The sequence below is a fragment of the Pantherophis guttatus genome, chromosome 12, assembly GCF_059756535.1.
Source record: "Pantherophis guttatus breed Tessera chromosome 12, ASM5975653v1, whole genome shotgun sequence".
Lineage (NCBI taxonomy): Eukaryota > Metazoa > Chordata > Lepidosauria > Squamata > Colubridae > Pantherophis > Pantherophis guttatus.
In genome coordinates this window covers 7947645-7960166 of record NC_142074.1, presented here as the reverse complement: position 1 = coordinate 7960166, position 12522 = coordinate 7947645, and the positions used below count along the sequence as shown (strand labels likewise).

The window sequence follows — 12522 nt, the reverse complement described above, 5'->3', positions numbered from 1 at the left end:
TTTAATAACTGCTGCCTATTAAATTCCTACCCTTCTTTTAAATTTTTTACTTTTATATATACCGTTTTTATATTTTAACATTTTCACGTGCAGAGTCCCTCTTTGCAGATTTCTGAAAATGTGAAAAATAAAGTACAGGTAATCTTTCATTTACAGTATGATCAGTCACTTAGCTGCTCTTTGAAGTTAAGACAGAACCCCAAAACGCTTCTTATGATTCAGATTCTAAGTTCCGGGGTCTCCTCACAGTCAAGTGACTGCATTTTGGGCCCTTGACAAGCAGCTTGTATTTAACAGCTGCTATACAAGTTTTAACAGGGACACGGTGGCTCAGTGGCTAAGACGCTGAGCTTGTCGATCGAAAGTTCGGCAGTTCAGCAGTTCGAATCCCTAGTGCCGCTTTGAAACGGAGATGAGCACCACCCCCCTAGAGTCGGGAACGACTAGCACATACGTGCGAGGGAAACCTTTACCTTTACCTTTTACACAAGTTTTAAAATTGGGTGCAATCGCATGGTGATCCATTTTATGACTGTCGCAACTTACCACCAAAGCTGCAGGCTCAATTACAATGTTGTACTGGTCTAATCCAACTGTCCAGTCACATACTGTAATTAACCCTAACGAGTGGTACAAATAGTTTAATTTAGAGTTCAGTTGGTTGCGCGAACCCCCCCAAAATGGTATGACTTTACCAAACTGCAGACAAATTGTTTGAATGCAACCACTTATTAAGCACAAGGTGTGAATCTCACATATTCAACTTGCTACTGTTAGTTAATTAACCCCCTCCTGAGCTGCCTGTCATGCTCACACTTAGGACTCTGCGGTGCTTTGGATTCAAGTCCACAAAAGATATTTGGGAGAGAGACCGGGTGCCTTGTCTGCAACGCTTTAAAACAGCTCTGACTTATCCCGGGGCGAAGCAGCAGTACGAGTAGTCCTCAACTTACAACAGTTCGCTTAGTGACCGAAGTTACAAAGGCACTTAAAAAAGGAATTATGACCATTTTTCACACTTTATCACCATTTCCGCATCCCCATGGTCATGTGATTTGCATTCGGATGCTTGTCAACAAGTTCATATTTATGACGGCTGCAGTAGCCCAGGGTCATGTGATCCCATTTTGCGACCTTCCGACAAGCAGTCAGTGGGGAAGCCAGATTCACTTAACAACTGTTACTAATTTAACAACTGCAGTAATTCACAAAGGTGGCAAGAAAAGTCGTAAAATGGGGTAAAATTTCCTGTAAGTTAAGGACTACCTGTAGAAGAGACAAGGCTGCTTTAAAAGTTGCAAAGAATGCTATAATGCACCACCCTATTCACCCAGCATCTTTTCTCATTGTTCGAATATTTTAGCCACCATGCTTAATCCTAATTTCCCCCTCCCCCCCAAGAAGGCATTGTCAACAACCTCATGAGCTTTCTAGAAGCAGCCTCAGTTAGTAAAGAATATTTTTTTCTGTAACTTGCTTTTGGATACCCGGGGTTTGTTTTTTTTTAAAAAAACCAAGGAGTAACACATGCTTACTAGTCATTGTTCAGCAAAGACCTCTGGTGTAGCTTTTCTAATGTAGAACAGCATGAGAAGAACAGGGAGGTGGCTTGATTCTTTTGTTACTTCAAAGAACAATAAAATGTTCATCAGATTTCTCTTCTGTTGTGTTTCTGTGATAACGAGAATGTGTTACGAAGCTGAAAAATAACTTGAGGACATGAGGATGCATTCTGTAAGAGCGCTATAATCGGACTAAGAGTTGTAGCTATAACATTCTGTTATCTTCAACTTTCCTGCTGCGGATAGGTAATGCTGCATAACCTCAAACCAACAAAATAGTGAGGTTGGAGTAGAAAAACACCAACATCACAACTGGAAGTTCATGATCACTGATGGTATTTGCAACACCTTAATATTAAGGGCTTTGGTTTAAAGCAGTTTCTCCACATTAGCGTGTATGGAGTTCAAGTCCCAGAATTCCCTTGCTCAATCCTGAAATCCACACATCTTAAAGTTGTCAAATTTGAGAAACGCTGGTTTAAAATACTGTTTTAAGTATTTAGTATTTCTGAGCTGTGGTGCTGGGGAAGGCTCCTGCATATTCCTTGGACAGCAAAGGAGAACAGACCTGTCACTGTAAGGAAAAATCATCAAACTGTGTCTCACTTAATGTCTATAGAGCTTCTCAGTCATCCAGGTCATGGTTGTCCCAAAGGTCCTTTTTCAAGAGGCAACTGGACTTTCTGGTTTCTCTTTGAAGATGTTTTGCTTCTCATCCAAGAAGCTTCCTCAGCTCTGATAATGAGCTCTTGGATAAGACGCAAAACGTCTTCGAAGAAAAACCAGAAAGTCCAGTTGCCTCTTGAAAAAGGACCTTTGGGACAACTATAACCTGGATGACTGAGAAGCTCCACAGAAATTTAGCGCTGTGTCTCACTTATTTTGGACATGTCATGTGGGGCAATTCACTAGAGAAAGCAATTATGCTTGGAAGAGTTAGCAGTAAACAGGTCACCAAAGAACACGGTGGCTTGGTACCATCAAGCTGACACTAGCCAGAGCATAAAACAACTCAAAGAAGTATGTCAATGAAGACTCAACCGTCCAGGCCAAAGGTTGAATCATGGCAACTGGACCAAACTTTGTTAATCTGAGAGGTTTCGTGGCTCATCCAAGCAACTTCATCAGCAACTTCAGAGCAAAATTAATTTAACAAAGATTAACAAAGTTTGGTTCAGTTGCCATGATTCAACCTTTAAATTCAAAAGAAGTAGTGCAAGATCAGAAAATGTGCCCCTCAAAGAGTCAGACACAACTAAGCAGATAACATCATCATCATCATCGATAAAAATGTTATTTAGTATTTTAAGGCTTCAGGAATACTTAAAAATGGTCTTGAACAGTAATTCTTTTAATAAGTAGTTTGCTGAAACCAGAAATTAGCCACATAAGGTCCTGACAAGTAAATCCAAGGAGTTCCACAATGTCAACTACATTAGCTTTTATTCACAAGGAACAATTTATGTTACCTGCACCTTTCCCGAACTAAGTTTAAATCTATCAGCTTTCTATCCGTAATGCCCCGCTCCCATCACGTACGGCATACAGGGGGTAGAAGGATGAAGCCAAAGATACTTGCAAAAAGGTTCCAAAAATATTGCAATAAAAAAACCCAGGGAGCCTGTTGAAACCAGTGACCCTCCAGATGTACAATCCCAGAATCCTCTACTGCTGGCAGTTGGCTGCTGGGAATTGTAGTTCAGCCACTTCTAGAGGGCAAGAGATTCTGCAGCTTTGAATTTTGGCCAGGCTTGCTTAATTTCTGAGCCACCAGACGTGAGCACCAGCTTTTGACTTTTACTAAATAACCAATGACCTGAAAGAATAAAGCAGGGATCCCCAACCCTGACCCACTACTGGGCCTTGAGCTGTTCAGAACTGGGCCGCAGAAGTGGTGTGCATGCACACATCTCCACTTATGTGAGCAGCATGCGCTCCCCTTGCACAAGTGGCAGGTGTGCGTGTCTGCCTCTCGCGCAAATGGAGCTGCACGTGTGTACATGCTTCCCCGCTGCTCTGCGGAACCATCCCTTCCCCCCACCTGCCGGGCTGCAAAGCCGGAAAGGTTGGGGAAGTCTCGAACACAGGAGCCGCTTTTACAGGTAAGAGTCTTCATTTTATTTACCCCTTCTTGCAAGGCGAGACATCAGATTCCTTTTCTATATGAAAGCAGACGGAAAGAGCTATCTTGAAATTGCTCTCTAACAGGGCAACAAGATTTGGCAAAAAACAGTAATAAATTCTGCTAACACAAGGGGACTTTTGGAGAAGGGTCACATGGGAAAGTAGAAAGCAGCTACAGTGCAATAAAAATTCAAGTTGTAACATGTTCAGACTGATTTTTTTTTTTAAAAAACCCTCTTATGAACAGTCTTTAATAGCTTTATGGAGAATGGAATTTAGGGTGCTCACAGCAGCTACCCCTCAACCAGCCTTCTGAGGATGGAGGCCAGCCCTCCTTTCGCAACCTTCAAAGGAGTCTTTTCTTCTTTGTTCTCAATGGTGATGCTCGCCCCGTGGGACACCAGGAGCTTCGCTTCGTCCACCCGCTCTTCATCGCATGCTAAGTGGCTGTCAAGGAAACCAAGAATTACTTCCTTTTACAGGCTCAGTTTCAGCAAAAGGCCCTTCTGCATATTTCTTTTTCTTATTATAGTTTTTTATAATCATGCCGGAGCAAGAGTTCTGCAGAAGCTAAAGGCTTGCCAATTTAAATTGCTTGATTGCTTTAATTGCTTGATTAAATTTATATGCTGCTTGTCTCACTATCAAGTCACTTTGGATGGCATATAAAAAATATGCCCAAATATATCTGCTGGATTTGTTTGGCCAAAACAGCTACTTTGGATTCTGTATGACATCTTTAAAAAAATTATTTTATTGATCATATTAGAAACTGCTCATCTTCCTCACAGAGGGACTCTTTATTGGTAAATTATCAAAAATTGGTAAATACTAAATAAAGCTACTCAATATGACCATCTTGAGCCATGGTGACGCAGTGGTTAGAGTGCAGTACTGCAGGCTACCTCTGCTGAATGCTGGCTGACTGTAATTTGGCAGTTCAAATCTCACCAGGTTCAAGGCTGACTCAGCCTTCCATCCTTCCGAGGTGGGTAAAATGAAGACCCAGATTGTTGAGGGCAAGAGGCTGACTCTGTAAAACTGGTTAGAGAGGGCTGGAAAGCACTCTGAAGCGATATATAAGTCTAAGTCCTAGTGCTATCTTAGGAGAATCAGAACATTTTGAATATATATTGTGTTCTTTGAGATGATGTAAAAAAGATACTGACCCAATAGAAAATGCATTTTCCCCAAAGTTACAGTTTGATTCTCTAATGACCTAAATATTTAGTCTTTGTTGCTTCAGCCACACCTGCCGGAACATTTTAGCATTATATCTAAGGGTTAAAGTGTCAGTTCAGGCATTGCATTAATCTAAATCAAGGAAGCTTAGTGGAATTCTAACAGATCAAATGCTGGAAGCAATTTAAATAGCTTTAGTAGATAGCATGCCTGTGGTACAACTGGAAGTGCAAATTATGGATTTAGTTTTAGTTCCATCTGGGTAAATTTAGTTAAGTATAACTGTCAGGTAAGGACTACATATCAGAATAAATCTAAAAGTTTGCTAATTAAGCAAGATTGTCTCATGCAATGTAAGCAGATTGATGGTACAGGTACTTAAGACTCTGCTGTCAAAATCCTGTGTGGCTCTGTCTCCTACAATATAGGTAGTCCTTGACTTACGACCACAAAAAAATTCAGTTGCTAAGGTAGACAGTTGTTAAGTGACTTTTGCTCCATTTTCAAACCTTTCTTGCCACAGTGGTTAAGGGCATCACTGCAGCTCTAAGTTAATAACATGACTTTGCTGACCAGCACTGATTCCCCAAAACAGGCTGGGAACTATTTGTTTAATTATTATAAACCATTAATAGAGACATACAGCTTGGGGTATTTCGGTGAATGAGTATCTATTTTGTTCAGATATTTAAACAAATCAGGACCAAATTAACCACGATTTCTGGACCTGGGTTAGTTCTGCAAGTTTACAGTATAGGTGGTTCTCAAATTACGACCACAATTGAGTCCAAAATTTCTGTTGTTGAGCGAGACATTTGTCATGTGAGTTTTGCCTCATTTTATGATCTTTCTTGCCACAGTTGTTAAGCAACTCATTTGTTAAGTGAGTCTGGCTTCTCTATTGACTTTGCCTGTCAGAAGATTGCAAAACTTGATCACATGTCTGAATTATGATCATGTGATCGTAGGGATGTTACAATGGTCTAAATGTGAAAAACGTTCATAAGCCACTTTTTTCAGTGCCACTGTAATTTTGAACAGTCACTAAACGGATGGCTGTAAATCGAGGACTACCTGTAGATGACTGTTTTACGGCTGGATAAGCTGCCCTGAGTTAATGCCCAAGCCTTGTAATAAATAAAGGGAAGCATCCCATCCTTACAGAGGCGTGTTTCCTTCAGAGTCCTGTAAGTTGACTGTAGCTTTGTGCTTCAGAAGGATCTGTATCATTTTCTGATTCCCTTTGGAGGCTGCTCTGTGCAATGGTGTTGAGGACAAGTGATCCTTTGCATCTGGATTAGCTTTGTTCTCCAGCAGCATCAGAGCAATCTATTGGGTGAGAGGAGGAAAGGATGACCGAACCGTTGGCTTTTGAGAAGCAGGGAAAAGAACAAACTCACTGTGCAAAATCAAACCTATAAAGGAGAAAAGACTATAAAGAAAGTAAGTGAGCAATCAGACGAGGAGAGAACTCATTGGTAGCCTCACAGTGCAATGAATAAGGACATACCATATTTTTCGGAGTATAAGATGCACTTTTTCACTCCATAAAAGAGGGTGAAAATTTGGGTGCATTTTATACACCGAATGTAGCCCCGCCCACCTGCCGGCCCCCACCCTTTGGCCTCTGCCTCCCAGCAATTTACCTCCTTGCAGCAAGCAGCAAACAGCCCGTTTCAGCTTCAGCACATCCTGATTAGCACAAGCAGCTGATTGTCAGTTGGAAGGGCCTCCCGACCCTCAGCTGTTTCAGGCTGTAGGGACTGCCATTGCCTATTGCCATGTGGGCCTCCGCTGTTTGCTGCAAGGAGGCAAATTGCTGGGAGGCAATTTTTTTCTTGTGCTAAACAGACTGTGCTGAAAATGAAAATGAAACTAAAGCAGGCTGTTTGCTACAAGGAGGCATATTGCTGGGAGGCAGAGGCAGATTTTTTTTTCTTGTTTTCCTCCCCAAAAAAGGTAGGTGTCTTATAGTCCGGAGCATCTCATACTCGAAAAATACGGTACATTCAATTTTGCAGCTACTAAGATTGCTGGATGAGCAGGGACAAAAACAGCCAGGGAAGGGATTAAAGCCTGGGAAACGGGCCTCTTGTCAGTCAACAGAAGTGCTGGTTTATCCCCACATACTTACAAGGTGAGGGCTTGACAGCACAAAGAAACAACAGCCAACAACTTAATAGCCAGCCATCAACACCCCAATCAACATCTAAAAACCACATGCAACAGGTTTTTATACTACATAAATACCGCAAATGGAACAGCCCGAAGCATATATTCTGCTAGAGAGAAGTTCCCAGAAGATGGGCTCCAGCACAAGTCCGAAAGCTCGGAAGACTGAACCTCTGGGTCCTGATGACTGACCCAGATTGGATCCTGCAACATTATCCTGGGACACGCTTATTCGCCTTCGTTTGTGTAAGACTATAAAGGCTAACACTGATGATGTTTTCTAGTTTGGTAATGAAACGTCTACAAGAAGATCCAAGCTCGGAGAGCATCAAGCATCCCTCAAAATGGAAGAGCCTTGATAGTACAGTGGTCTAAGCACCCTGTTATTAACACAGCTGCCTGCAATTTACTGCTGGTTCGAATCTCTCCAAGGCTCAAGGTTGACTCAGCCTTCCATCCTTTCTAAGGTAGGTGAAATGAGGACCCAGTTTGTGGGGGCAATAAGCTGACTTTGTATAAATATACAAAAGGATGAAGGCTATTGCTGAGCACATTGTAGCCGCCCTGAGTCTCCGGAGAAGGGCTGCATATAAATCAAATTAAAATAAAATAAAAAAAAAACTAACCTCCTGCTTATTCTTCGATGCGGCGTAATGCAGCGGGGTGCAGCCGTTCTGATTGGTGGCGTTCACCTGAGCTCCTTTCTGAAGGAGAGCTTTCACAATTTCATCCCGGCCAGCCGATGCAGCAATATGCAAAGGGGTCCAGCCAGCCTGGAGAAAGGAAAAAAAAAAGACTATAGAAATCCTTCCTTTCCCCACCATCCAGTCAGAGCTGAAGAAGCTTCTTGGATGAGAAGCGAAACGACTTCAAAGAAAAGCCAGAAAGTCCAGTGGCCTCTTGAAAAAGCACCTTTGGGACAACTGTGACCTGGAGGACTGAGAATCTCCATAGACATAATCACAAAATATTTCCAATTTCCAGCCTGCAGGGATGGTGCTGTAGGAGCAGGCACTGGTTGGTGGCCTTTGCTCACTTGCCTTCTGGAATGTAAGGATGCAAATTTCTTTCTTTCTTTCTTTCTTTCTTTCTTTCTTTCTTTCTTTCTTTCTTTCTTTCTTTCTTTTTTCTTTCCTTCCTTCCTTCCTTCCTTCCTTCCTTCCTTCCTTCCTTCCTTTCCTTCCTTCCTTCCTTCCTTCCTTTCATATTTATATACCACCCTACTCCCAGGGGACTCAGGGCGGTGAACAGCCAAGATAAAAATACAAATAACATACAAAAGTTAAAAAACTATTAAAAATAGATTAAATAATTTGGACTCAAAAACAAATTTAAAAACATCCAATTTATGTAAAACATTTAAAACCCAATTTAAAAGGGAGAGTCAGCCCAGACCAGCCTGTTGGAATAAAAACTTTTTTAGGGCGTGGCGGAAAGTGCTTAAATCTTGAATCCTCCGTATCTCCGGGGGGAGCTCGTTCCAGATGGCAGGTGCCCCCCCAGAGAAGGCTCTCCCCCTGGGGGCTGCCAATCGACATTGTTTGGCCGACGGCACCCTGAGGAGCCCCTCTCTATGGGAGCGAACTGGTCAAGCAGTTCATGGATATTTCAATTATTTAGGGGCAGAGGAGGCTCAGCGGCTCATCCGTTAAACACACTGAGCTTGTCAACAGGAAAGCTGTCAGCCTGAGTTTGAGACCCGAGCGCTGCATGATGAAGTGAGCTCCCGTTCCTTGCCCCAACTCCTGCCCACCTAGCAGTTCAAAAGAATGCAAATTTGAGAAGATAAATAGTACCACTTCAGTGGTACAGGTAATAGTATTCTATGCTGGCCACATGACCACCGAACGTCTTCGGACAACACCGGCTGCCTTGGTTAAGAAACAGAGATGAGCAGCGCCCCCTAGAGTCAGACATGATTGGCTAGATAGGGGAAACCTTTACCTTTAGGGCCAGATACGGGGGAAGAAGATTGGGACAATCACCCGAGAACCTTCCATGGTGGGAAGAGGAAACTGGAGACAAGTGGTGGCTCCTGACAGTTATCATTTAATTCCCGGAGAGGAGCTGATTCAAAACTGCTCTTTCAGAAGACGGATTGGGGAAAGTGTGGGGTAGATGGATCCCTCAGCAGTTGGGGCTTGAAGAAGGAACTCTTTTTGAAGATACAGGTAGTCCTCAATTTACCACCACAATTGTGCCCAAAATTTATGCTGTTACGTGAGAAATTTGTTAAGTGACTTTTGCCCCATTTTATGACTTTCCTTGCCACATTTGTTAAGTGAATCACTTAGAATAGAACAGTGTTTCTCAACCTTGGTAGCTTGGTAGCAGCGCTGGCTGGGGGATTCTGGGAGTTGAAGTCCACCCATCTTCAAGCTTCCAAGGTTGAGAAACACTGCTATAGAAGGTACTTGAGGCAAGCAGAAAGGTCTTAAAAATTTCCTTCCAAAAGGAGAATGCTATCCTAATAGGAATCTGGCATCCTCAGATTAAAAAAAAAAAAATACAGGTAGTCCTCGCCTTACAACAGTTCATTTTGTGACCGCTCAAAGTTACAATGGCACTGAAAAAAAAAGTGACTTATGACCGTTTTTCACACTTACAACCGCTGCAGCATCCCCACAGTCACGTGATCAAAATTCAGACAATTAGCACCTGACTCATATTTATGACATTTGCAGTGTTCTGGGGTCATGTGATCACCTCTGACAATCAAAGTCAACAGGGAAGCCAGATTCACTTAACGGCCGTGTTACTAACTTAACAACTGCAAGTGATTCACTTAACAACGGTGGGAAGAAAGGTCGTAAAACGGGGCAAAAGTCACGCAACGAATGTTTTGCTTAGCAACCCAAATGGTTGGCTCAATTGTGGTTGTAAGTTGAGGACTCACCACCCACCAACTACTGAGATCCAGAACCACAGCAATGCACACTGTCTAACCACCAATAATGGTTACATCAACTAAGAGTTCCTAGCAGAGAACAAGATGGCAGAAAAGTACAGAGCTCATCAAAGAGTTTGTAAATAGAAAAGATAAAGGAGGATACTTACATCATCCTTGTCATTAATAGGCACTCCCAGACTTAGCAAAAAGTTAACGATATCTGAATGACCAGCTGAACAGGCCCAATGTAGAGCTGTCCTATTGTCCTGAATGGAAAAGACAAGATTATGTCAATGATCTTTTTGTTTACAGACACGAAGACACAACAGGGGAACAGGATGGTCCCGTGAAGAGACAATGTCATCCTTCAAAAGGGCTTCTCCTACTTAAAACCCCTCCAAATAAGTGAACTTCAGTTCCCAGAATTCCCCAAACTGCATGGTCCTTACTGAGAATTCTGGTGCTGAACCCTTTATCTGGAAGTTGGCCAGCTAGAGGAAGTTTTCCCTCTATAGGTCACTCCTTTCAAAGCCACACTTTAGAATAAGAGCCTTGGTAGTACAGGGGTTTAAGGCACCTGTTATTAAGCTGGTTATTAAGACCAGCTGCCTGCAATTACTGCAGGGTTCGAATCTCGCCAAGGCTCAAGGTTGACTCAGCCTTCCATCCTTTCTAAGGTAGGTAAATTGAGGACCCAGTTGTGGGGGCAATAAGCTGACTTTGTATAAATATACAAAAGGATGAAGGCTATTGCTGAGCACATTGTAAGCCGCCCTGAGTCTCCGGAGAAGGGCGGCATATAAATCAAAATTAAAAAAAATAAAAATAAAAAAAATAATAAAACTGCTGCCCTTTAAGAAGTATTTAAGAAAGAGCCGTGGTCGTGCAATGATTAGAACGTAGTAGTGCAGGCTAACTCACTGCTCACACCAGCAGTTTGATCCTGGCCAGCTCAAGGTTGACTCAGCCTTCCATCCTTCTGAGGTCGGTAAAATGAGGACCCAGATTGTTGGGGGCAAGAGGCCAACTCTGTAAAACCGCTTAGAGAGGGTTGTAAAAGCACTGTGAAGCAATATATAAGTCTAAATGCTATTGCTACCTCAAGCCAGTCAGTATGTACAAATTTTATTGTTGTATTTTGCACATAAAATCCTGAAGAAACAACCTTTAATTTCAGAATGCTGATCTTGAATATTTATTCTAATGAAAATTTTGTGGGGGAAATAGTATTTCCAGGGGGAATGGCTGTGGTTTTGTCAATATACTACAAAAAGATTCTTCTGTAGAAGTTTAGTCTGTGCAACAGTGAAAACATTGGATTTAGAGTTGATAAACCTAGCAGTTTTGGAAGTAAATGGGACTAATCCCAATCAAAGGGGTTGAGAAATATTCACAGACTTCAGCCCATCAGACGCAAGGAATTGAATGGCAAGTATATTTGGTCAACTTTACAGGTGCAATATACCTACTAGTGTATAATAATACTGCATGTCACTTTTAAAATATCACTATCCAATTAATCAAGGTGCCACAAGATGTCATTTTTATGAAAGAGGCTAAAAGCCAAGCATACAGCAGTTTTGCAGAGTCCTGTGAATGAAACTTCCTTTTATCTGAATATTGCATTTGTGTATCTCTCAAAAGAATTCAGGATCAAAATGGTCCAGAAATATTAACCCATGTCAGAGCTAAACTTTGGGTAGGCAGAAGGGTGAGATCTCTCGGTATTCAGCTCCCATCATGCTCAGCCATCCTGGCTGGGGGATTCTGGGAGTAGAAATCTACCCCTTGAGAGGTCAAGCAGAAAGAACCTCCAGCCCCCAGCCTTAGCACAAGCAGAGACAGGGAGGGGTATGATACCAGCCTGCAATGCTATGAACGTATTTCCGTTGCACAATTGAAGGATGTTCACAAACTGCCTGCTGGCCTTTGCAAGGGAGAGATGCCTCCCTCAAGTTCACTTCGTCTCCTGCAAAATGCTTTATCGTGGGCTGCCTTTGAAATGTGTAGACGGCTAATCTCAGGCTCTTCAGCAGACTCTTGAATTGGGAAGCGTGGGGTTTTACAATTTCAGGGCAATCTGCCTGTTTCAAGAGACACTGAAACTGCTCACAATCAGCTCTAAAGCTGCACATCATGTATGACTGTAGTGTTTCGGAGACTGAATCCTTCCTTTTGAAACCCTGCCCAGATTTTAAGAACTGAATAAAGAAGACAGCTGGACTGACACACTGACACTACAGGTGTATTTGGCAGGAATATGAGAGAGGACCTCTTCCAAACACTGGAGCTTCCTGGCAAGTCAAATCTAGAAACAAAGATGCTGTTATTCAGATGAACCTTTGATTTTTATGCATTTTATGCATTTTCTTTTTACAACTTTCAGGACAGTCCATCTGTTGCAGAAGACAACTGGAATTCTTACCTCATTAGCATTTGGGACGACAATATAGCTATTTGCGATTGAACCACTCATGGTTAAACAAACCATGGCTTATGTGCAAATCTCCTAGTAAGTGTCTAAAGCCACCCAGGAGCTGAGTTGGCCCAGTGGCATCAAGTGCTGGTCTGTTTAACTGAATTATGTTGGGA

The 12522-nt window shown here is 42.3% G+C and overlaps 1 protein-coding gene across 2 annotated transcripts in view; it reads right to left on the bottom strand.

The window, feature by feature from the left end:
- Nucleotides 1–2892: 2892 nt before the first annotated feature.
- Nucleotides 2893–12522, bottom strand: part of PSMD10 (proteasome 26S subunit, non-ATPase 10) — an 11162-nt gene continuing 1532 nt past the window's right edge. Inside the window, exons 2-5 of one of the 2 annotated variants that reach the window (XM_034435028.3) lie at nucleotides 10098–10196; nucleotides 7667–7813; nucleotides 6031–6197; nucleotides 2893–4133 (exon numbers count right to left, since the gene is read on the bottom strand). In XM_034435028.3, the coding sequence (XP_034290919.1) occupies nucleotides 3980–4133; nucleotides 6031–6197; nucleotides 7667–7813; nucleotides 10098–10196 (567 nt within the window). In that variant the 3' untranslated portion in view covers nucleotides 2893–3979. The remainder of the gene's footprint in view (nucleotides 4134–6030; nucleotides 6198–7666; nucleotides 7814–10097; nucleotides 10197–12522) is intronic. The other variant, XM_087877577.1, reaches the window with a different exon arrangement.